At 38.3% G+C, this 27,158-nt stretch overlaps 1 protein-coding gene across 1 annotated transcript in view; it reads left to right on the forward strand.

Annotated features, from left to right (window-relative positions):
* Window positions 1-5,426: 5,426 nt before the first annotated feature.
* LOC129436653 (adenylate cyclase type 9-like) overlaps window positions 5,427-27,158 on the forward strand; it is an 84,401-nt gene continuing 62,669 nt past the window's right edge. The window contains exons 1-2 of the mRNA XM_055194897.2: window positions 5,427-5,781; window positions 6,559-8,635. Coding sequence (XP_055050872.2) covers window positions 6,826-8,635 — 1,810 coding nt within the window. The 5' untranslated portion in view covers window positions 5,427-5,781; window positions 6,559-6,825. The remainder of the gene's footprint in view (window positions 5,782-6,558; window positions 8,636-27,158) is intronic.

A 27,158-nucleotide genomic window follows, 5' to 3' on the forward strand; every position in this document is an offset into this window, starting at 1 on the left:
TATCCAAGAAGGATGTTTGGATATGGCAAGACATGTTAGCCACAGAATTTTATAGGACCAGCCTGCCATGCATCGTGGTCGACGAAGTCCATTTAACTTATAAATGGTAAGTGGTATTCATTAATATCATATTGTCATTATGCCTGTAGCCTACCTACTGTGGTTTTCACAGTGCCACTAAGTTGTGTTGCTTTTCAATATCAATATACAGCTACCGGTTTAGTTGCATAGCTTTCAGCTATGTGCACGTGTACCCGATAACAGTTGTTGATGTTTGAATTTATGTCGCTACGTCATCTGGTATAATTGAAACGATTGGCTACGTACAGGCGCATTTAATAGACATTCGTAGCACCCAATAAATGGCTCTGGGCATTCGTAAACCACACCTCAAATACGAGAAAATGAGCATGTGGTTCCCAGACCACGTATCATTCTCTATGAGACAGGTTTGGTGTTAGCCAGGCTAAATCTGAATTGTGAAGTTACACCAGTGTTCCAATTATGCCAAAGATTATGGAGGGTCCCCTAGCTAAGCCCCCCCCCTCGTAATTATAGGGTCGCCATGATTACACAAGGTAAGATTTTAATCAAAGAAACCCCAAATTACCATTAACTCAAACCCTAACTATTTTTACCCCTCGAATTAGTGTGAATTAATAGTTTGAGAAGATTTTTTTCAAAGCCCCTAACCCTATTACTAAATTGCTAAAGATAACCCAGCATACCAGGAAAACCAGCATAGGCCTTTGTTGTGTTTTGGTGCTGGTTTGATGGTGACCACCAGCATATAATTTCCATGCTAGTTTGGTGCTGGTTTAGCTGGTGGTCATCAGCATACCAGCACAAGAATCCCACGCTGGTCATAACAGCAAGCCCAGTGTAAGTTGTGTTTTGGTGCTGGTATGCTGGTGACCACCGGCTAAACCAGCGTGGATCAGCATGGGAATAACTAAAGATAATAACTAAAGATTCTTACCGTCAACAAGGTGAAAATAATCAACAGGCAGATATTCTGTCAATTCCTTTAGAAAACAGCATGAGGCGCACTTGAGAGTTTACATTTATTACAGACAGATTTTTTATTTGTTTATTGCAAAATTGGGACAAATTATAGACAGTATCGCTTTGTGGCAGCACAGCCCTGCTGAAAAAAACAGCATCAAACCAGCATGGACCAGAATGGGAATTATGCTGGTCTATGCTGGTGGTCACCAGCATACCAGCACCAAAACACAACATATGCTGGTCTTGCTGGTATGACCAGCATGGGATGCTGGTGCTAATGCTGGTTTGGTGCTGGTATAGCTGGTGCTAATGCTGGTTTGGTGCTGGTTTAGTTGGTGCTAATGCTGGTGCTGATTAGCTTGTGTTCACTAGCAAACCAGCACCAAAACACAACATATGCTGGTCTTGCTGGTATGCTGTTTTTTTCAACAGGGAGCACGAGAATTTTAAATTAATTTAGTATTTTAGTTGTAATAAAAACCAGCCCCTCCCCCAATTTATATTTTTGTGCTTTATAAGGGGTCCCTCAATGCTTACAGGAGGTCTGGGACCACGCCAAGCTGGGAGCCCAGCTAAAACCAGCTCTCCAGCTTATGCTGGTCTTCGCTGGATTTTTCAGGCTCCATGCAATGGAATGTGGCCCCGCCCTTAACACTATCGCGAGCATCCATACCGGTAGTAGCGTTATTTGAAAGTTGAGAGAGACACAAAACTTGTTCGACTTCATGCGGTTCCGCAAGAACCGACAGTCACGTCAAAGTACCACGAGAACGATTCGAGAAATCACACAAAGTCTCATTTCGTCTCCCTCTCGCGGTACTTTGACGTCATCCGCCTTAAGTTCTAGCGCGGCGCTGCATGAAGTCGAACAAGCCTACAGGCAGCTTTCCCGCCTACAGGCAGCTTTCTGTTGATAACTTTTTTATTTACGTAGCGTTTTTATCCTCCTTCGAATTTGACAAGGTGGTTAATAACACATTTATGTGGTGTGACAAACTGAGAACACATTTAATATCGGACTTTACTTAAATACCAGGGTCACTTTTTGTTCCTACCTCAGACAATCCAGGTAAGTTTGCTCTTAGCTGTGTCTTTCGCAGATGTGTTAAGATGGGACGATCACGGTGGTCGTTATTAATGTAGAAAGCCATTGCAACATGCATACTTTTAAGTGCCTCAAAGTGATTTTAAATGAGCGCAAGTGCTGAAATTGCACCGGCCGTCCACCAGAGTGAGCACAAAATGTGAGAAGACGCATTACACTCGAAATCCACTGACTGAGGTGAGAAACAATTGTGCAAGACCTGTCTGGGATGGAGATGAATAAAATAGAAACTGAATATGAAATAATACCATATGTCACCTAGTTAGTGTTAACCAAATTAGCCATTGTTTTGGGCTACTGTTTTAAGTATAAAGCCAATGTCTACCCTGCAATATAATAATTGTAACTGTTTAATATAAAAAGGTGAAAGCAATTATAGTTAATAATATCATATACCGAAGACTCCCATTCAGACTGCACCATTACAATAATTTTGAATGCATATTTTTTACTCCTTTAGTATTTATAAATGCATCACATTACAGAGATCAAATGTGTTAATAATGAATTTTCATGATTTATATGTTAACCAGTGAGATTCCTCTCCGTCATATTTCTGTATTCTGTTTCTACGACATGAACAATATTGATAACAGGCCATTGTGCAGCTATGCTTTTGAAGCAAATGTGCAACATAGCATTCGATAGCAAAATAAAGCCAGCATCTCATGGGCAAATGTTATTAAACTTAATGACTTTATAATGGCATTGGCCTGTCTGTATGCATGAAGACACAGTCCAGTGATCACATCTATCAGACAAACTGCTGTGCTTTTTCCCCCCGGAGTGAAGGGAAACCCACGGTACATCAGGCTCCTCCTGAACAAACCCATGAAAAGACATTTACACAGACCGAGGTTTCCCTGCTGCTGAAATGTGATTGGAGAACAGGTCTGGAAACTGCATTGCACCATCACAGTCGTGACTTCAACTCAGAGAGGTAAGCATACAGGGTCATGATAAACAGAGTTTTTCAATGCTGAATCCTATAAGACAGCTTGCCTGTCTGTGGCACATTTCACTTCAAAGTGTTGCAGGATGAGGAATACATTTGCATTGTGACTATTGGCTGTGATTTTTATGTTTTGTGACAATTTTTCATGCCATCCTTGTTATTGTATTAAAATACAATGTTACAGTAATGTATCACAGTGTGTTTATTTATTCATTACACCTTTTTTATACATACGAAAACTTTGTTGACATGTTTGTGTCTGAAGTGATATCTGGAGATTTTAATGATGCCCTACCTTCAATGTTTTTTCCAGAGCAAATCTTGTTTATACAGCTGACTAAGAATAAACTGTTTGTTTATCGTGTATACAGTCAGTGTGTGTGTGTCCTCAGATCTGCTCTATTGTGACGGATACAGCTGCAGTTCTCCGGGGATTTCCTCTGATTCACTCTTCCTGAGGTTTATTTAAGCATCCCAGCCACACATTGACTTCCAGAACAACATAATAAGTTTGATTAAGTTGAACGGTGATATGATTCAAGCACAATATGAACACAGCTTAAAGAGTCTGTAATGGAAATAGATGGATTATGGATTAATGGTTTATTTTGGGAATCATTTCATAAACCGGGATCAACGTTTAATTACAAAATTGGAGAATTTGGCAAGCATCATGGAAAACACGATGGAAAAGCTTATCATTCAGGTCAACATGACCTGACTCAGAAAAAAGATTATTCAATTTGTTAATATTATTTTTAATTTATTGTAATTCATTCATCTATCTATCCGTCCGTCCGTCCGTCCGTCTGTCTTTTATCTAGTCTATCTATCTTTCTGTCTGTCTGTCTGTCTGTCTGCCTGCCCGTCTATCTATCTGTCTGCCCGTCTATCTATCTATCTGTCCGTCCGTCTGTCTGCCTGCCCATCTATCTATCTATCTGTCTGTCTGTCTGTCTGTCTGCCCGTCTATCTATCTGTCTTTCTGTCCGTCCATCTATCTGTCTTTCTGTCCGTCTATCTATCTATCTGTCTGCCTGCCTGTCTATCTATCTGTCTGACTGTCCGCCAGTCTATCTATCTGACTGTCCGTTCCTCTGTCTATCTGTCTGCCCGTCTATCTATCTGTCTGTCTGTCTGTCTATTATCTATCTATCTGTCTGTCTGTACGTCCGTCTATCTATACATCCATCTGTCTGTCTATCTGGCCGTCTAGCTATCTATCTATCTGTCTGTCTGTCTGTCTGTCTGTCTGCCCGTCTATCTATCTATCTATCTATCTATCTATCTATCTATCTATCTATCTATCTTTCTGTCTGTCTGTCTGTTTGTCTGTCTGTCTGCCTGCCCGTCTATCTATCTATCTGTCTGACTGTCCGCCAGTCTATCTATCTGACTGTCTGTTCCTCTGTCTATCTGTCTGCCCGTCTATCTATCTATCTATCTATCTATCTATCTATCTATCTGTCTGTCTGTCTGTATGTCCGTCTATCTATCCATCCATCTGTCTGTCTATCTGCCGTCTATCTATCTATCTGTCTGTATGTATGTCTGTCTGTCTGTCTGTCTGCCCGTCTATCTATCTTTCTGTCTGTCTGTCTGTCTATTATCTATCTGTCTGTCTGCCCGTCTATCTATCTATCTATCTATCTATCTATCTATCTATCTATCTATCTATCTATCTATCTATCTATCTATCTATCTATCTATCTATCTATCTATCTATCTATATCTGTCTGTCTGTCTGTCTGTCTACCCGTCTATCTATCTGTCTGTATGTCCGTCTATGTATCCATCCATCCATCCATCCGTCTGTCTGGCTGTCTGTCTGTCTGTCTGCCTGCCTGTCTATCTATCTATCTATCTATCTATCTATCTATCTATCTATCTATCTATCTATCTATCTATCTATCTATCTATCTATCTATATATCTATCTATCTATCTATCCGTCCATCCACTTACAAAAATTAAAAAAAAAAAACATGGTTACTGTAGTAAAACCATGGTTTTGCTCATAGTAATCAATACACCAAAAAACATGGTTACTACACTTTTACCATAATAAAACCATGTTTAATATTCAATTGTATGTATCGGTCTGTCCGTCTGTCTTATAGACTGACAGGCAACTAGCCAGATAAATACATACATAAATCCATAGATGTGATTCTTGCCTAGCTATGATTTCAGACAGACAGGCAAACATATGTGTGTATGTGAATATAACACCTATATTGGTTTGGCTGGTTTGATTTGGTGCTCTCAGTCTGACAGCGGTGTGTCCCCCTGCATTAACGTCACGTTGATTGGAACCCCCACCCTTACGACAGCTCTCGAGGACGCGCTTACCGGAGAGGGACGCGCACGGACGCGCACACTGCGGTTCAGCGTACTTCCATGTGCGTGCGTGCTCGCAACCTTTCTGTTTGTCTCCCTCCAGAACGCGCACGCAGCTCTTTATCTCCGCCTCTGACTGTTGGACTGGTACAGACAGTCGTCGGATGGACGCGGGAGATGGAGATCTGCTGACGCGCACCGGCGCACCACATACTGTACACAGCCATGAGATGCTCACAACACCGGCGTCTATCAGCAGTGACAAGCTCGGGAAAACCCGAGAAACCGGCACAGACAAAGATTTGTGGAGCTTACAGGGAAACCCGACTGTGGAAACTACTCCTGACGCGAAAGCAAAGACGCATTTCATCACTGTGAGTCTATGGAGAGAGCAGAACAGAAATCTCTGCATGCAATAAGAGTTGACTCCTCATCGACATGATGAAATTTTGGTGAAGTTTTCAGGCGTAGATGTTTATTAAAGAAGTAGTGTGGAAAAGACTAAATAAGTGATGCACGTTTGGTAATGAAATCTGCATAAAGGGAGTTATCTGGGATAAAAGTAGGCTTGTGCGTAAAAGTGGACACGTTCATTCATATGTATTCATATGCGTTTAATCCGAAATTGAAACGCGTGGAGGATCTATAGAAAAATTGTACAAGTAAGATTTAATAATTTGAATAAAGTTGAAATTATTAAATATTTTTATTACTGTACTGTGCCACTAGTGATCAATATAAAGAGCACGCGGAGTTTCCAATGAACACGCATTTAAGAAACAAAAGAGGGCGGAAGGTTTATTTTTAGGAAACCGGATTGAGGTTTTTTGCTTGCAGGGTCTGCAGAACCACACTGTGCTTTCCCACGAGGGTTAGTTTGCAAACGTAAGGCATGACGTTTAATTTTTTATCAACAAAACAGTTTTTTATTTATTATACTTTGCTGGATAGGAAAAGAAACGCCATAGCTTATTACAAGCATTAATGTGACAGCCCTCTTAATCTGTATGTCATACTTTTATCATGCACAAATATATAATAGCTCATTTATTCAAAGTTTGTGGCACTTGGATGAAATTGAATTGAAAGGAGTCAAAAACAACAATCCTCAGCCCAAGTTTTAATTTTTGTGGTGTGATTATGTAATGCAGATTCATGAGTGCCAAAACATTTTGATTCCACGCACTTTGGATAAACTTCCACGACACAAGACAGAACAGAAGCTGTATGTGTTATTGACGTCATGAGGTGAAATAATCAACTTAACAAGCTGTCCAAACTCACAAGGAAACTCTTCATTGTTAAGACGCCAGAACTGTTTTGCCCATTTTCCCTCTTGCTGCTTTTTCCATACAAACAGCCTGTTTTCAAATTTTCCACATTCGTCCCAGGCTCAGGTCTGGTTTGTGAACGTTATCATGGCCTCTCCACAACACCAACAACTGATTCACAACAGTGAAGCGAGCTGCGATTCCAGCGGAGACGGTCCGGTATCCGTGCGAATCAGCAGCGCTAAAGTGCACAAACAGCAGCGTGGGAGTCTGGGTGCCAGTGCCATGTGCAGCATCTTAGGGGGCTCCAAACATTGCAAGTACAGCATCTCTTCCAGCTGTAGCTCTGGTGACTCTGGCATCCGCAAACCTGCGTTTAAAGGTTTGCGGAGTCAGAGGAAAATGCCACAGCTGTTTGAGAGGTCAGCTGGGCACTTTTGGAACCCCAGATTTGACTCGAACATCCTGGAGGTGGCCTGTCGCGAGCGCTGCTTCCCCCAGACGCAAAGGCGCTTTCGCTGTGTGCTGCTTTACCTTGCTGCGGCCAGCCTTCTCTGGGGAATTTTTTTTATCGCTAATGCTGATCGATGTCAACGGACTGTCTTCTTGTTACCCACAGCGTCTTTCTTCCTACTTTGCTCCCTCCTGTTTGTCTTCACTTTCACCAAGTTCTACGTCCGCTGCTACAACCAGGCCACGCTTTTGCTCATCGTGGTCACGTTTGCCCTCACGCTCACACCGCAGGTCCAAACGTCAGGCTTTGGTGAATTTAGTGGTCTTTCTACGAAAGTTGAAGATGATCTGGGCAACCTCAATAGTTCTGAGAGTGGAAATCTCACTTTTGATGTTTCCAAGAGTGGGGCTTCAGTGGCCCCCTGTATGTCTCCAGTAGGAACCTTCTCCCTTGGTATGGAAGTGCTTTCATTGCTCTACAGTTTTCTCCACGTCCGACTGTATGCTTCCCTTCTGCTCGGTTTGCTGTACTCTGTGCTTTTCGAGATGCTTGGCTGGATGCACTTGTTTTGGGAGGATGGATGGAGTGGTTCCACAGAGGAACATTTGGAAACTCTTTACTGGCTGATTCCCGGTAGAGCCATCTTACATCTCTGTGCGCACATCATCGGCATCCATCTTTTCATAATGTGTGAAGTAAGGTCACGTTGCACCTTCCTCAAGGTCGGCCAGGCCATCATGCATGGGAAAGACTTGGAGGTTGAAAAGGCCTTGAAGGAGCGAATGATCCATTCAGTGATGCCTCGACGGGTGGCAGATGAGCTCATGAAGCAAGGCGATGATGACAATGATAATTCGGTTAAGCGGTACTCAACGGGAGCAGCGATCGCCTGTGCCTCCAGCCCTAAAAGCGCCAAACGCAAGAAGACGTCGATACCTCGTGGTCAGATCATTTTTCGCCCCTTCAACATGAAACGCATGGAGCCGGTCAGCATTCTGTTTGCAGATATTGTGGGCTTCACCAAAATGAGTGCCAACAAATCGGCACATGCCCTGGTGGGACTCCTCAATGACTTATTTGGCCGCTTCGATCGCCTCTGTGAGCTCACGTGCTGTGAGAAGATCAGCACGCTAGGTGACTGTTACTACTGCGTGGCCGGTTGCCCTGAACCACAGGACGACCACGCCTACTGCTGCGTGGAGATGGGCCTGGGAATGATTCAGGCTATCGAGCAGTTCTGCCAGGAGAAGAAGGAGATGGTGAACATGCGTGTTGGGGTCCACACGGGCACAGTGCTTTGTGGGATCCTTGGCATGAAGCGCTTTAAGTTCGATGTCTGGTCCAATGATGTCAACCTCGCCAACCTCATGGAACAACTGGGTGTGGCTGGAAAGGTGCACCTGTCTGAGGCCACGGACAAGTTTTTGGATGACCGGTACCTGCGTGAGGATGGGCGGGTCACAGAACGGATCGGACCAAGCGTGGTAGCAGATCAGCTCAAAGGTAAGATGGTTTTTTTTTTTTTATAAGTTCAAATCATTTATGTTTAAAAGCAGAATGCACATAAGGGGCGGGCTGAAGTGAAATATTAGTAGTCATTTTGTATGTTTTCTTGTTGGGAAGCTGTTCTAGGGGTGTATATCAAGCAAGTTTTCGATTCCTCAGATTTCTGTGACATTGGGTTTTTTCACAGTTTTTCACAGTCACAAGATGTGATTCATGTTAGACATTTACAGTCAGTGTTTCTTGGATAATGAGTGTATCTGTGATCCAGTCTTGTGATAATCTTGATATCTTTAATGTTGACTGAGTAAGGTCATGTCAAAGAGTGAAATCAATTATTGAAATCAAACTTTGATGCTCTTAATGTAAGAGGTTGAAAACAAAGGGGGGGGGGGGGGTTGTAGTGTCTGTAGGGCCTGCATACTAATAAGGTTAGCACATGACATTTATATAGGATACTTTGCATGTGTGCATTGGGGTTTGAAAAATCTCAGCTGGTTTGTGTTTTGTATAAAGCTGCAAAGAATTTAGGTGACAGTTAGGTTATATCTTCTAATTTTTCTTGTTTTATATTCAAAGAATTTATGATTATGTAAATAATTTCCTTTGACAAGAAATTTAAAGTTTAAAAGACGTCTAATAGCCATCCCAACACAGCTCAAAATTTAGGCTAAAACATGGCAAAATTTGGGCTATGAGTGAAAATTAAATTAAATCGTTTCATTGTTGTTGACTTTGCTTACATGATGGAATATCATACATGTTGCAATTTATTTAGGCAAAAACAACATGAAACCAAATTTAAGGTTATTTTGCACCTTAAATAATTGAAGGGTTGTAGCCGGACTATATCAGGTATATAGTTAAAATAGATGCTTGCTTAGTGTGTTCAAACAAAAAAAGAAAAGCCAATACCTGGGTGTTGAGTGATATAGTTGTAGTCGTATGGGATATGAATGTGTTATCAATCTTTTCAGGCTATGGTTACACTTAAAAGATCCTTTAATGCAGGGGTTTTCAACCTTTTTCAATTTAAGGCCCCCCTACTGTCCACTACAAAATTTGGAGGCCCTCCCACTCATAATGTCTACTAGAGCTTGGCATAGCTAAACAGATTGTATATTTATAAACAAATAACCAAACACTAAGAAATATCTTTATATTTTTTAGTTGCTTAAGCTTATTTAAATCTTTGTTTTGTCTGGTTGAGAAACATTGCTTTGATGTAATGAGGAACTCCAGGCAATAATTAATAGACAACCAAAGTTTAATTTTGGAGTATTGTTAACAGGTTTGCAAATCTCTTAGATGTCAAGTGTATAAGTGGGTCAATAGATTTGCATAAATTTGAGATTAAATCTCGGCGCATTCAGTTTTTTTTCGAATGGCCTTTACATTTCCAAACATCAACAACTGCTGTTCCCACAGGCCTATTGATGCATTAATCCAGCTTTTATAAAGATCCTAGAGTTTTAGGCTATGTTTACATGGAAACGATCTGAAAAGAAAACGCAAAAGTGGCGTTGGGTCATCACTTTTTATTCCTCGTTTATACGAGCGTATTGAGGAGGAAATCTGCGTGCATACTGTGATGCAAAAATTTGTGATTTTCGATGTAGTATGCACTCCAGGCGGCTAGGTGGCAATGTGAAGCACTGACACACAACACCACCAAGTCCGCGCTCCTGCGTACAACCTTCTTCCTTGTTCTCCCAGGTCTCGCCCAAAGCCGTCTGGTTTGCGGCCGATGAATTGGCGCATCAACAATTTGATGGAGGTAATTAATGCGCCTTCTCTGATCAGTAATACTAGCAGACTTTTGAGTTTTTACCCTTTAGACGGGAACGTGAGGGTAGTTTGTTTTTAAGATTTCTACTCTTGAGGGTGGTTTCACTTTTTTGCGTTTTCAAGCTCTAAAAACAGCCTTTAAAATATTTTTGCGTTTTCACCCTTGAGCGTTCTTGTGTAAACAGGCCCTTAGATTGCTGTCTGTGACTGTTTAATATAAATTGCGCAAATTGTCATTGTGAATACGGTCATTTAGCAAAAACTTCCATATATCGCAAAAACATTTTTATGCTCACATGATGTGGTTTTTCAAGAAATTCGGAAAAGGTGTATTTCGCAAAACTGCATTGGAAACAGTTTATTTGCATTTTTAGGTCACCTGATGCAAGTAAATCACATTGAAGATGGCACGATATGTACTAAAACCTCAAAGAAACACCTTAGTACTTGTCTGCTGCCATGTTTAAGGGGTTTCTTTGGCCTTAATGTTTGGATAATACTCTTACGTCTCCTTCGGTTAAAAATAATGCCTAGTTCAGGTCACTAGTCACTAGTGTGCCGTGACCAATTGTTTGGTGTGCCGTGGAAAAATAACACTGCCACAGTGTTTGAAAAAGCACTTGAGGCGTGTCTCACTGTCATCAATTCCAGCCAGGATATCATTTGTGTTCATCAAAACAAGATCAAGTTTCACATTAAATGTGAATACTATGTTTAATACAGTATAATATTCCAGTCTAACAAGTCATTTAAGCATTGCAATACAGGTTTGTGCAGATCTGTTAATGATTATTACTTATCAAAACTGTGCCGTGGCAGAAAAGAAGGTTGGGAAACACTGGCCTAGTTGACGTGATGTTTGGAATGACTTATCGCACGAAAATTTCGCACTACATTTCAGGCGCATATCATTAATTAATGGAAATGTCATAATTTCGCAATAGGCTTTTGTGGAAAATAACGCTAAAGTTTTGCGCAAATCTGCAAAAAATCTGGAAAGCAGCTATTGGTTATAGTTAGCAGGCTAAAGAAACCTCTGAGCTCTTTTGGCACCATCACAGCAGCAGCTGCCCTGCTGGTACACGAGGGCAAGTGAAAATGATGGCGCGACCGTCGCCCTTGAGAATCTCGCTCCGTTTTGCCAGCACATCCCCTCAATCAAAGAGGATTTAAGTCTCTTGAGGAGATGAGTTTCATTTTTTCCTCCATCATTCCTGCATTCCTTCTGCCCTCATTGATGGCCTCCTTAAACGTTCCCATGATGCTTGCTTCCAAACATCTGTCAGTTCTTCAGTTTATTTCATATCGCTGTGTTCTGAGCGTTTTTCTTTTTTTTAAGTCGAGTTGTTTTTTTCTTTGCTTTTTACAACTTTATGACTCAGACTGGTACAGCGAGTGCAGGCGTAACATTGCATAACAACATCTCTGTTTCTAAACCATCGGCTGAGTGCACCGGCTCTCTTTTCTCTTGATTTAACCTTTTTGCTGTAAGCTGTAAAGTATGACGTTTTTCTTTAATCATCAACAAAACGGGGCAAGGGGCAACGTACTCTCCTCCGTTTCTCGGATGATCCACATGATTGCCCCTCTTCAAGCTCTCAAAGGTTTTTTTCTCGCCCACTTGCATGCTGTTGAATTTTTCCACTTTGATGGCTCTTTGGAGCGATGTGCTGTATTCAGTTCAATACTCAGGATTTATCAGTCTCCCCTTGGATTTACAGGCCGAGTCAAAGAGCTCTCAGTCGCTCACAGTAGCTGCATCAATCACTGACGGAGAGCAAAAAGCTCTTGTGGAAACCTGGCAGACGGTAGAATGAAGAAATTTGTGCAGATATCAAGTTATTCACATCAACCTGAACACTAATTTTAAACCACAGCCTCCTTTTAGACACTAAAGTTGTTTTCAATTGGACATACACTATGTTTGACTCAAAAGCTTTGGCAATGAGACCTTGTTAAATCAAGCTATTAAGAAACCAAACAAATCCTCAGTGGATTTTAAAGTCTCATAATATATAAGTCTTAATTTACTGAATAAAAAGTTAAAATCATATTTTTTTTAAAGATTAAGACTAATCATTTTTAAGTTAAATTAATTTTACCTTTACTGTTTATTTTAAAGTGGTTAATTTAAGAAATTTGTAATGCAATAAAATTGATAGTTAAAGGTTTTAGTAGTAATATGCAAATCTATTGCAGTGACTGATTTTAGGGCTGCATAATTCATAGAAAAAACAAATCGGGATTACAGTTAAGGGGGAAAAATTACATAATCGCCAAAAGCCCCAGCTGTCCAATTGTGCTCATTTCTGTGCACTTTGCCAGTCTGTTTGGGCACCAAATACAGTATGAATCAGAGATTTAAAAAATTGTTAAGTTGATGTGTCCATTTTTACTAACATAATTTCCATAATTATTTGTTATTTACATAATATTATTTATTTTTGGATGTTTAGAATTTACCATGCAGCTGCTTCATAAAACATAAAAAAACTTCAATGTAAAAATCAATTAATCATCAATAATAATCGCAAAAGTATGATTTTTGTCATAATCCTGCAGCCCCACAATATTTTATTATTATCATTATCAAATCAGCCGATATATCTTTTCGGTTTGGCCAATAAATATTTTTTTAATTTTGTTTTTGTAATGAATAAAACTTTTTTGTAATGTAAAACTAAACTCTGATCTGACTTTACCATAATGTTACGTTGTGTTACAGGCAACAACACGGATGCAGAAAAGTCTTATTCTACATATGAAGAGTTTCGTTGCAAAACGAGATAAATCCGTTTTTTAACATTTTTGTCAAAACATGTTTATTATTATATTATCATGTTATTATTTTGTTTTATGGTGCTACTCAGCTGTATTTTTTAAGTTATGAAGGTTTAAATCAAAACAAACCAACTGCAGTTGCATTGATATTAATTGGAATGCACAACCAAAAAAACGAGATTTCGGAAGAATTAAAAAAACGGATTTATCTTGTTTTGCAACGAAACTCTTCATATTTTATGTAACAATTAGCATTAGTAGTATTTAAAAGCAACTGTGGTCTGATTCACCAATTTACATCTCCTTTGTTGTGTAAGTGTGTATTAGTACGTGTTAAAGATATGCAAAAGGTACAACCCCAAAGTAAACGATGACACGAGTTGGACTATCGTCTTGGACTACAACGAACACACGGATTGTAGGCAACAGTTTACTTCCTGTAATTGGTGATGTAGTAAAGACCGACATTATCATAATTCCTCCCGCTTTGACTTATAGCCTGTAAGTTAACTCCTGTTGGCATTGCATTGTGCGCGAATTTGTCAAACATGGTAAGGAGCGTCACATTTCCTGCTGACGTCAAAGGTATTCAGACCAATCACAATGTACAGATACTGGCCAATAAGGGACACAAAGCGTTTCAGGAAGAGAGTGAAATATGGAGCAACAAAAATGTACAGTATGTGGAAATGTGTTTTTAACCATAAACCATGTGAAGACATTGTATACCAAATACAAAAGATAACGCTTTTTAGCAATGAAATAGGTGCACTTTAAAAAGGGTATTTTTAAAAATATTACGCGTAACAAATGTTTTAGTTTCACAAATGTTCTGTTTGCCTCAAATAGGTTTTTCAATATCAGTATTAGGAAAAATAAAATCGACGACCACTAGTTTATCGCCAACCACTATTTCTCATGCAAAATGTTTTCATATTAGAAACTTTTTTCTAGGTCTCAGACTGGACCCAGGATTTTATTTTAAGACCGGTCAAGACTACAATTGACCTATGGCTAAGCCACGCCCTCAAACGCGATGAACCAATCACAGTGCGCATAGCTAACCCAATACATTCTCTGCTTACACGTCCATTGAAATGCATTGCAATTGTCAGTTTTCATTCGTTTATATATGTTTTTTCTTGTCATTTTAAGTTTAAAATGGTCAAACGTGTGCATGGGGTATCCCGATAGGCTGGGCGACGTTGTGTGTTTTTAACCTTTCCCAAGCCACATCTCAACCAAGATAACTTTAAGTGTCTTCTTGGATTGAGTTATGCGTTAGACCACAACACCAACTTAACGTGGATAAATTAAACCAGTGTTTCTCAAAGTGTGGGGCGGGCCCCACTGGTGGGGAATAGGAACATTACAAGTGGGGCGTGACAAATGGGAGAAAATCTATTAATTCAATTATTTATTGACCATACACTCAAAACGGCACATTTAAACATAAACCTAGCTTAAAACTTAAATAAATCAGACTGTAGAAAATGTCACGCGGTAACTTAAAACCTAGCTGATTACGATTTTGTTGGGGCGATTGGAACAGGTGGGGCTTGAAACCCTTCCCCACCTCCAGAATGGGGAATGGCAGAAAAAGTTTAAGAAACACTGAATTAAACAAAAATACTACATCTGTTCTAAGCTAAGTCAACAACGTATTTGAACGTTATCTTTAACATCTCTAACGTAATGTTAGCCTAACATTAGAAAACGTTAACGTTAGCTTCTAGCTGCGTTGTACATCATGTCACTTAGCTTCATTAACGTATCTATAAATAACCAAGATAACAAATGTTATTTGTTATTTGTAATAGCAATGTTGTGCTGAATGATTCATGTAAATACTGTAGCACCAAACTAACGGAGAGGTACTCTTGGTAAAGATGGTTAAAAGGCTTGTCCTGGAAACGTATGCAACTTAGACCTGTACATATTTCATTTGATCAGATGGCATTATGATGCGGTTTATCGTGTTTACCTGTGAAGCTTTTCATCGACCTTCTCAGCAATAAAATTATTAATATAACCCTCCAATGCATAGTTAAGGGCCCTTTGGTGACTTCGAGATGATATATATTCTTTCTGTCTCCAAAAATCATCAATTTCCTCCTGTGAAATGTCTCCTCCTGTGACAGCTGCCATAGCGCCTATCACCGAATGTTGATTGTTTTTCCGAGTGAGTGGAGGGGGCATGGCTTAGCCATAGGTCAATTGTGGAATTTACACTAAATTGCTGATGCATTGTCTGATTTATGTGTTATAACATCATTAATAGATGTAAAACTTCTGGCTTTAAAAGCAATCACTGACTTATTTCTTATTTGATTTCTTTCGTTACTTTGCAGTAGTCCAAAAAGCAATCCGTCAACAAATTAATAAAGGCCCACAATAGCCAAGATGCATCAATTTTTTGATGGTCTTGGTCTTGTCTCAGTCTCCACTGTTTTTCATCTCGGTCTTGTCTTGGTCTTAGCCCCCCAGAGTCTTTGTCTTGTCTTGTTTCGACATCCTCTATATAGGTGGTATTGACATCAACGCTTGCAACTACTAACTCTCTTTTTTCCATCCTTTTTTCCATCCTTGATAAAAGTGCCTGAATAAAACTCCTCTCTTTCATAAATGACTACAAAAGATGTTAATTTTTATGGTACACATAGAGCTTAAAATGTACTCCATAACAGGAACGATCCACCTCCCATCTTTGACACAAGCACTAGACAAAATTTAAATATATATATATCTTGACCTCAAATGCTCTCGCTGTGAGAAACTGTTTTGCATGCCAGAGTCGAGTAAGTCACTGTTATGCCTAACATTCAATCGTGTGCCTTTCTTACGTAAAACCACAGTCTATCTTAAAAATAGCAAAAGTAAGAATAGTTACTGTATAAGTGTTGCCCTAAATAAACGAGACCGGCCGCTGCATTGCCTCATGGGAGGAGACAGCCTTGTATGTTTGGTGGTGTCTTGTAAAACATATGCATTGTTGGGTGAGGTCTGTTGCCTGTATTTTTTTTTAATAATCTTGTAGCACAATTGTTCTTTTGGGTATTGTAGTATGTATCATTTTGCATGTGCTCTACATTTTATCCCCTGCAGCGTTTGTGACGTCCCACTGTGTGTGCGTGTGTGTGTGCGCATGTGTGTGCATGTGTGTGTGTGTGTCGGCCCCTGTTGTGTACAGCGATCATTTGTGTGGAAATCAATGCTATTTTTAGCCGTTTCCCTGGAAAGTACCTGGCTGTGTCTTGGTTTTGTCATTGTTTCATGTGAATGATGGTTCCTTTAATGTCTGACTCGAACAATTATTCTCTCCGGCTTCAAAATTACCACTTAAGATAAAATGTGGGTCGCTATTTTGTGTGTTCGAATTAATAAATAAAGCGTGCCTTGCTCAGTAGATGATTATTTGCTATAATAAATTAAAATGTGTGTAATTAATTAAAATATTTCTTAAATGTATCTCTATTCATCAAGTACGTTGGTTGTGTGCAACATTTTGCTATAGGTCTTCTTAATCTTTCTGAATGTTTTTAGGTGTGTTGTGTAGTTGCTTGTGTATTGTGGGTGGGTGATTCTCATGAAAACTTGGTTTTAAAAATGTCAAGCATGAAAATGTAAAAATTGCTTAAATTTACTTTTTTTCCCACCAGACATTGAAAAACAAAGTCTGGAGTAAATGGGAACATTAATTTAAAAACTTTTACTTATCATTTAACACTTTTTGTAACATAATTTAAAAAATTAGTCCTAAAAAATCTCATTACCGCAACAGTCGGAAAACATCAACACTGACATATTTTCAAAATGACATGACAAACCTGAAAGAACATAATTTGGAGATTCTGCACATGCATTTAAAATCAAAGTATTATGCTTCTATTAATTAAATTAACATTTAATAAGCATATGTTGCGGTAATGATAATCAAAATGTCGTGTAAGCATTCTGACAAGACAATATTTCAAATTAACTGTAAAAAAATGATCTTACCTGGTAGCCATCTTGAAGTAACTGGTCCATGTGCTTGGTCACTCAAAATCAAACTTTATTAAAATTCTGTATGTGTGCTTAAACTGTTCTCAAAAAGTGTTGCGGAGGATGAGAACATCAGGCATGGACACATCATTTTCCTAATTTTTCTTCATTATTATTATACATGAATATTCAGTAAATATTTTTTCTGTCATCTAAAGTAGTCTAGCAAAACATCCATTTATTTTTTTTCTTAATATTTTTTTGTTCATTTGATTAAATTACAACATAACGCATGTTCAAACACAGCCGGACACATTGCGGTAATGAGAATTTCAGCAGAAAATGAGATAAAATTTACAATGATAAATTCTTATGTTGAAATCACACATTGTGCAAGGTAGAACACAGTATTGTGTTAATTCTGATGCTTTTTAATGTTACTATATTACACATTTTAAAGCTAAAATCATTAGTGCTGTGGTGTTTCAATGGTTTCGTGAGAATCACCCGGGTGGTGTTCCTATACTTTTTTGCTTAATTCAATAATCTGATTGTCTGGTCTCAGTCGCTTTTTCATGGTAAATATATTTATTTCTGGTGTTGGCAGATTATCAAAGTTGAATTACTGTTATGGGTTTTGAGCAATGATAATGGTGATGCATGATTTTTTTTATTTTCCATCTTGATATAATATTGATTTTTAGCTTGCGCCTTATCATTCATGCTTATATTTCTACACACATTGACTGTATATCCTCTTCTCTTTCTCTTCCTCCGTATCTTCATTGGAGCTTGCAGAAGAGGTCAGATTTTCCAATTATTTTGTTGACATTAAAGAATTGGTCATCGGTTTTACTCGAACCTTTTGCGGCAGAATCGATCGGTGTGAAAACCGAAACCCGTGATTAATTGTCTTCATACCTTAAAGCCTTTAGATTACTTATATATGATTCATTTATCTTTCACGTTGCTCACCTGAGTTCATTATTGCAGTACAAACCTTCAATGTGAGACTGACAGTGTGTGACCTTCACAGCATTCAGACCATAAGAAGGAAATATGGGGTTTGTGAATTGGGGCGGCCACAAACCAGATATTTCTCTTGGGGGTTTGGGGGGAAACATACAAAATGCTTCCGCTACTGTCACAGATAGACCACAAAATCCAGTTTTCCAAACTGCATGCACTATTATAGCTCCCCAGAGGAAATTGATATTGCACAGATGTTGTTCTTTTATAGTTCAAGAGATTTGATGAAGATCTCAGTTGTGTTTCAGCTAAGTATCAGCCAGCGCAAACTATCATTTTGTTGTTAAAGGAATAAAACACAGTTTTTCAATTTTTACTATTTTCTTTCCTTTACCACAACAAATATTTTTTCAATGCGTGCACTTAATCTTTCTACAGCACTTCTTGAATGTGTTAGTATTTAGCCTAGCCCCATTCATTCCTTAGGATCCAAACAGTGATGAATTTAAAAGCCACCAAACACTTCCATGTTTTCTCTGTGACATGAGTAGTTACACGAGTAAAATATTTTTTATCAGATATTACTGGTATTTGCTGCATTATTTAACACAGAAAAAAACTTAAAGAATTTTGCACTTGAAATGGCTGCAAACTGATAGGAGAGCGCTTGGCAGAGATGTGGTACAAGGCAGAGGATTTTTTCCCCATGTAACAATTTATTTGTAATGCCAGAGGAACACATTGTGGCAGCGTGTAATATTATTAAAAAAATATTGTTTGCCAAGCCATGTTATCTTGCTGGAGGAAATAAAAGTTACTAGAAATCACACAATACCAAGTGTTTCAAATCTGCTTGTAAACCTTCATTTTTTTGTCCTCCAGTGCTTTTCAGAATATTATGGCTTCGTTAGTTGGGATTTCACAACAAATGTTCAGCTCCGATATCCGTGGTGCTGAACTCAAGCGCATCAGGTGTTGGTAGATCACCCGCACCTCATCAGCTCTGCTTATTTGTGACCCTGAACTAATTTGTGCATCTCTTAGTAGATTGCATTGTTCATTATGGAAATCATCTGTTGGGCCTGTGTTATTTAATTTGTGCCTTTTTTAGTAAATAACCCACAGATATTACCACTCCCATCTGCGCCTTTTTGGAATTGCGCTCTTGCGCTAATTTGCCCCGTTTAGTAAATCTGGCCTTTAGTCTCAGATGTTTCTCATGAAATTGCTTAAGAGAAATAAAAATGTAAACAAGTGTGACATTTGTTAAATGCATTAAGCGTATGGAGCTAAAATTAATTAATACAATTAATGTAGATTATACAAAAATAAATACAATTTATGTAGATTATATGAAATTAATAATATTAGTGTAGATTATATAGGTAAAAAAGTAGATGAGAAATGTTTGCGTTTATATTGAAATCTTAAGTGATATTGACTTTTGATTGCAGACTTTGCAAATTTGAGCTCAGTAAATTTTTTTCTGAAAGGTATTTGTGACTCTGGACCACAAAACCATAAGGGCCAATTTTTTAAAATTGAGATACATCATCTGAACGTTGATAAGCTTTCCATTGATGTGTGGTTTGTTAGGATAAGACAGTATTTGGCTGAGATAAAACTAATCTGGAATCTGAGGGTGCAAAAAATCTAAATATTGAGAAATCACCTTTATAGTTGTCCAAATGAAGTCCTTAGCAACACATATTACTAATGATAAATGCATTTTTTATATATTTATGGTAGATGGTAAATTTTATGGTAAATTTACAAAATATCTTTATGGAACTTGATCTTTACTTAATATCCTAATTATTTTGGCGATAATATTGACCCATACAATGTATTGTTGGCTATTGCTACAAATATATATACCCATGCGACTTATGACATATATGAGATTTTGAGTCTTTGCAAGAGACTTGCAAAAATTTGAAATTTGCTCTTTATTCAATCTCATTGATGTCTAGGAGAAAAATGTTAGACATTAAAGTGACACCATGTAATTTTTCAACCTTCATAATAACTTTTCAAGACCCTTGTGATAGTACCTCGACTTTAAATAGGTTGAATGACATGTCTACCATAGCCTGACGGGGTCTGTATCACTTTTACTCGTATTTTAAAACTTAGGGTTTCTGGTAGTAACCAGAGCACAAAAAAAACTACAAAATTCGACTGCTTTACGGCATACGTCACTTCCTCCACACAATTTGTTTTTAACGTGAATTTTGCTGGAGGCTTACTTAAGGAATGTAGAGAGCAGCTTTTATTATGTGACTCTGTGGCACAGTCTTTAGTGTCACAGACCTATGACACGGGCGACCCGGGTTCGATTCCCCTTTAAGGCAATTTTTTTTATATAAACTCTTGATTCATACATAAATGCGATTATCTTGCATATAGTTCCCTGTATTCACATGCGGTGTTCGCGTATTTACCTTTCTTTTACTGTGTCTATGATATTTACATTACAATCCAGGATGCAAAAGCAGTCAAACTTGCTTAAACTCACACAGTGTAAAACCAAACCCTATTCATTCACCAATCAGATCCGAGCGTTTCTCTCTTCTCTCTTCCTCATTTGCTGCGTTCCGCTGTCACTCGCGTGACGTATTACAAAGCGGCAGCCTTTAGGTCTGCTTGGACCACATCGGTTTACTTGGATTTGGAGCGACAATTTTCACACAAAAGAGAGGAAAAACGAGCGCCATTGCGGAAAATCCTGGTGGCGAGGGAGAGAGACGATGCAACAATATTTGTTTGGGAAAAGGCAAGGAAATACTTCTGGTCGTTTCTCAATTGGAAGGCTGCAGCCTCCGGAGGTCAAATATGCAGGCTGCATACGTCATCAAGCCTAAACTGAGCATTACATTCGCAAGTCATAAGCATACTGCAACAATTTACGATTAACTAAGTATAATAGTCAACTTTGTAATTGTTAATATTGTGAAATAAGACAGTCTTGATGACGTATACAGCTTAGAAATATGACATCTGGAGGCTGCAACCTTCAGTTTGAGACATGGCTTCTGCCACGACGAGTTCCTCATCAGAAAGTTGTAACATGACTGCGTTTCTCCCTGTTGTTTCAAAATGTTGATCGTTTAGCGTTTTAAATGTTTAGTTTTTAGTTTAGTTTTAAGGTTGGCCAGTTCCTTTCCTTTGCGACAGTGCTGCGGCGCTTGTGGGCTCTAGGGGCGCTAGAAGTGAAAAATACATGTCTAGCACCCCCTAGTGGCCAAAAAGTTTCATGTTGTGCCTTTAAAGAGGACATTTCACAAGACTTTTTTAAGATGTGAAATAAATCTTTGGTGTCCCCAGAGTACTTATATAAAGTTCTAGCTCAAAATGCCATATAGATTTTATTTATAATAATAATTATTTATTTATTTATTATACATTTTTATAATAATAATAATTAAACATAATAATTAAATTAAACAAATAAAACATGTTAAAATTGACACTTTGTAATTGTGAGCAAAAATTTGTCTATTTGGGTGTGAGCTGATCTCTGCACTAAATGGCAGTGATGTGGTTGGATAGTGCAGATTAAGGGGCGGTATTATCCTTTTCTGACATCACAAGAGGAGCCAAATTTCAATTACCTATTTTTTCACATGCTTGCAGAGAATGAATTACCACAACTAAGTCACTGGGTTGTTATTTTTCACATTTTCTAGGTTGATAGAAGCACTGGGGACCCAATTATAGCAAGTCAGATTTTCATGATATGTCCCCTTTAAAATGACCTCATTTGTGATTTTATTTCTTTTGAGTTGTGAATGTATTTTATATTTTTTAATCTGTATAATAACATCATCTGACAGTGCTAAGCTTGAATCAAAAACATATGATCATTGTTTCAGTCTAAAACTTACACCTGCCAACTAGCTGTCTTCATGATTGTTTATGGCTGGAAATTGTAAGATTACCGATTGAAACCTTCCCTTCATGTTAACTCATAAATAATGCAGTTTTGAGTTAAATACATAAATGTGTTTAACAATGGGTAACTTTGTACTACTCGTTGATGAGTGTTATGGTGGAAAGCTGTGCAGCTAATGATTTGGTGAAGTTATTTCTCCAGAGGAAAGTTAAGTGATTAAATGAGACCCTGTCCCTCAGGCAGGTGCTATGACAGCTAATGAGACTTTGAGTAAATAGATCCGGGTCTGATAGTTTTTATCCAGCATGCCAAGGGAACAGCTGCGTGTTGATCTGAGATTAGACGGTGTCTGGAGATGACATGAAACCCTCTGTAGGTCTGATCTGTAAACTTCACACCACGTTGTATGACCTATCTTCTCAGACACCGCAGGAATTATAACCTCCCCAAACGCTCGTCTTGACCTACTGAGGTATGTTCTCATACTGTTAATAGCATATGAAAAATTAACCGAGGAGGCCAGTGCTGTTTCTTATTCTGACGTAACCTCATTCCTTTATTATTTTGGTGATTGCCAGGGTACTTGTCAAAGCAGGGCATGACATACAAAGAATGGCCCGCGGGCTGAGGGCCAGATGATAAAACCATCATTTAGACTTAAAATAGCCTAGTCGGTATCAAGTTAAACAGGTTTTTGACTTACTTATATTTTTAATAAACAGTGAGTGCTTTTAGAAGTTTATAGCTCTTGTGTTTTATAACAGTTATGCGTTTGGCAGACACTTTTATTCAAGTGAATTACAGCTCAGTCAGTCTATACATTTCATCAATATGTGTGTATTGTCCCTCAATACAATCGAACACATGACTTTTATGATATTAACACAATGCTCTACCACATGAGCTACAGGAACACATTATACAATAGTTTGAAATTTCAAGCTATTTTTGCACATAAAAATGGATACAATTGTGTGTGTGTGTATACTGTATGTATATATATATATATATATATATATATATATATATATATATATATATATATATATATATATATATATATATATATATATATATATATATATATATATATATATATATATATAATAGCAGAATAAATATATATTATTACAAAAATGTGATTACAGTACAGAATATATACGACATAATCTGCTTAGTTAATGTTTATAATAGTTTGTAATGTGTTTGCGCATACTTTTGTTATGTTTTAAATGAAAAAGCAAATACTTTAAAAAGTAAGCAAATAATTTCATAAGCTCATGTCTCCACTGCGTAAGCGATGTAATAATATTTTCATAAAACGAAAACAATACTCAATACATGTAGTTTAATATGTTTATTATGGTGGTTTGTTCAAATAAATTACAATGTGTTGAATGAGAAAGATAGCTGACTGTGTCGGACGTGTCGCCATATAAACAAGTCCATTAAAAATTGCAGTTTAAAAAAAGCTCACACCAGAGGGACAGTTGTGACATTTTAAACCCGCCCCTGAAAAGTTAAAAACACAAAGTCTTGGTAAATTACATGTACAAACATTCGACTGACTTTCCCATTATAAAGATACTGGTATGTCTCTGTGCTTTTATGTTTGCGCATTGAAGACCCATCACCTCCGATCAACAACACATAATGATTGAATATGTAAGGGATAATCCACGGCTAGCCATGCATTAAGTAAGGGATAATGTAGAGGCAGCCGGTAGTTATTGGGAAATAAGCCCCGACAGTGTGATCAGGACCCGACGCGAAGCGGAGGGTCTTGTATCACACTGAAGGGGCTTATTTCCCAATAACTACCGGCTGCCTCTACATTATCCCGCTTATTACACGGCTACTTGCCACATAAGAAAAAAAACTGGACATGAATATGAATTTGAAACGTTTTATTGGCATATTTGTTTTAAATTAACATTTTTATCCTTCCGCGAAACTTTGCACAGATGCATTAAATGATCGTAATACCTTATTAAGATCATCTGCTTCATACTTGTCTGTCTCCATTTTTTCCCTTTTAGCCAGTCTTTGAGAAGTTTTAATGCCCATTCTGTATTTTTGTGTGTGTTGGCTTCGTAGCTGTCATGCTCTATTTTGTCAAGTTCAGTCTCAGTAAGCTGTCTGTGTCTTGTCGTGGTTGTCGAGTGTTTGTCACAAGATGGCGCCAAACAGACAGTAATCTTTATTGATTTTTATTGGCGCGGAGCGATTTTACTCGTGCAAGTAGTGCCGGCTATGCGTTATTATTTTGGAGCGGTTATTATTTGAAAAGAACGAACCTGCAAATGTCTCAACTGACCAATCAGAATCAAGCATTCCAGAGAGCCGTGTAATAAGTAAGGGATAATCCACGGCTAGCCATGCATTAAAGGGTTTTAATGCACGACGTAGAGGCGAAGAACCACCCGACGGGTTGCCTCTGCGAAGTACATTAAAACCCTTTAATGCATGGCTAGCCGTGGATTATCCCGCTTATACCTTGGTTATTTGCCAAGTTAAAGCTGTAATTAATGTTTACAGTGTAATTTTTTAACAGACGGGTAAAATGACGGTAATTTTCTTAAGTTAAGGCTTGCACTCCATTTGCTTTAAATAAAGTAGTGCCATTGTATTGCTTTTATTTAAATGAATTATCAGAATTATCACATTTTCTGATTTTCTCTTCGTAATTTTTGTGTGAGCATACCAGTGAACACTCCTGACCACTCGGTGAGTTTCACGTCTTTGTAAACGAAAGTTTAATGCATTTTAGGAAGGATTGTTCCAGTGCACCATTAAACCCATTGTAAAGGTGGGAGGTGAAACACAAACACCCGAAAATTTTCGGGGCAGCCGCATATGTCCAAATTTCAGTCAAAACCGTTCTATTTCATCATAAACAATCTGAAAACAGAGCTCTAAGTATAAAATACCGAACTTGTCCTTTAAACGGTTTTAATGCACACCTTCCAGCCAATCAGAATCAAGTATTTAAACAGACCATGGTATAAATCTTCATATATCAAGCCACTTCTTAATTTCATCCTCACACTGCTTCATACATGGCAGGTGTAGTACTGTAAATATTAACTGTTTAAATCATGTTTTATGCGTTCTCCCACTACACTGTTTTCTGCCGGCTGGCTATTGAACCGGAAGTCTTGGACCAGAAAGGAAATACGTCACATCACTTACATCCGCGTTCAAGAAAAAGGTGGATATAAATTTTCCTAGAAGGCATTTCGTGAAACCTTTATGAAAATCACAAAAAATTGCGAATGACTTTTTAAAAAAGGCTGGTGGGGAATGAGTTAATAAAGGTCTTCAGACGGCAATCAATACGATTTTGTAGAAATAATATCAATATTTAAAACCTTACAAATTGAAAATAACGATCTTCCGGCAATGACCAACATGTGTTCACAAGAGAGTGTATGCTATATATTTCCACTGTATGCCATAGGATGTAGCGTGCAAGACGTAGTGGCATAGTGACGAACGTGGAAGCGCTGGCAAAAAACCTCCCCTGAATATCCTTTTGTCTAATATCGAAATCCTCCGACATTTTCTTTTAAATCCCCATTTTAGATTTCTATTTCCTGACTGGCTTTTTGTTTTGCTCTTTGCACTTCCGCGTTCATCACTATGCCACTACGTCTTTTACGCTACATCCTAAGTCAGTGGTTTTCAAACTGGGGTCTGGAGACCCCCATGGGTCTGTAAACTTCATGGGTCTGTAAACTGTCCCCCCCCAAACACACTGCTAGGTTAAAATTGACCCATTGCTGGGTTGTTTTAACCCAACTGCTGGTTTATCATGGTTGCATAACAACAAACAACCCAACATTAGGTCATTTTTAACCCAAAACATGTTCTGTCCAATATTTACCTAACATGGTTTAAAAATAATTTTTATTTATTAGGCAATATTCCTTATGAAGCTGCTATGAAACACAATTTATAGTTGTGGTATAAGTTACTGCAGTACAAAAAAAAAAATTCTGATTTCTCTTCAGATTTATACAGTCAACATTAAAGGAACACGCCCAGATTTTGGTAATTTAGCTTATTCACCGTATCCCCCAGAGTTAGATAAGTCCATACATACCGTTCTCATCTCCGTGGGTGCTGTAACTGTCTGACGCAGCCCCCGCTAGCTTAGCTTAGCACAAAGACTAAAAGTGAATGGCTCCAGCTAGCATACTGCTCCCAATAAGTGACAAAATAACGCAAACATTTTCCTATTTATGTGTTGTGATTTGTATAGTCACACCATGTACAAGTATAGTCACACCATGTACACCATTAACAATATACATACTGGGAACTATATTCTCAGAAGACGAAGCACTGCTACTTGGGCGGAGTGATTTGCTCACAGCACCCGAGAAACCTCCTGGTGAGGAGCAGAGAGTTCGGTCAGAGTTGTGCAAATCACTCCGCCCAAGTAGCAGTACTTCGTCTTCTGAGAATATAGTTCCCAGTATGTATACGGTTAAAAGATTGCTGTGTCTCACATCACCTTGTTATTTGTACACGCTGTGACTATAAAAAATAACACATAAATAGGAAAATGTTCGCGTTATTTTGTCACTTATTGGGAGCAGTATGCTAGCTGGAGCCATTCACTTCCAGTCTTTGTGCTAAGCTAAGCTAGCGGGGGCTGCGTCAGACAGAGTTACAGCACGCACAGAGATGAGAAAGGTATGTATGGACTTATCTAACTCTGGGGGATAAGCTAAATTCCCAAAATCTGGGTGTGTTCCTTTAAGTGTACCCAATTATATGTGTTATATAAAAAATTGATTTATTTTATGTAGGGGATCCCTTACAAATGGTTAATCATATTAGGGGGTCCTTGCCATTATAAAGTTTGAAAACCATTGTCCTATGCTGGAAACGCAAGCACTCACTTGTGAACGCGTGTTTGTCTTTATCGGAAGCTAGTTATTTTAAATCATAAAATAATACCTTAAGTTGAGTTTCACAGGCAGCGTCACAAGTGGTTATTTTACATATTTGCTTTTATATCTCCTAAAAGCCACTCTTGGCTTAATTTGATCAATAATGTGAGTAAACTTGTAGATATAAATACATTGCATATTTTAT

This window comes from Misgurnus anguillicaudatus, unplaced genomic scaffold, assembly GCF_027580225.2.
Source record: "Misgurnus anguillicaudatus unplaced genomic scaffold, ASM2758022v2 HiC_scaffold_29, whole genome shotgun sequence".
Lineage (NCBI taxonomy): Eukaryota > Metazoa > Chordata > Actinopteri > Cypriniformes > Cobitidae > Misgurnus > Misgurnus anguillicaudatus.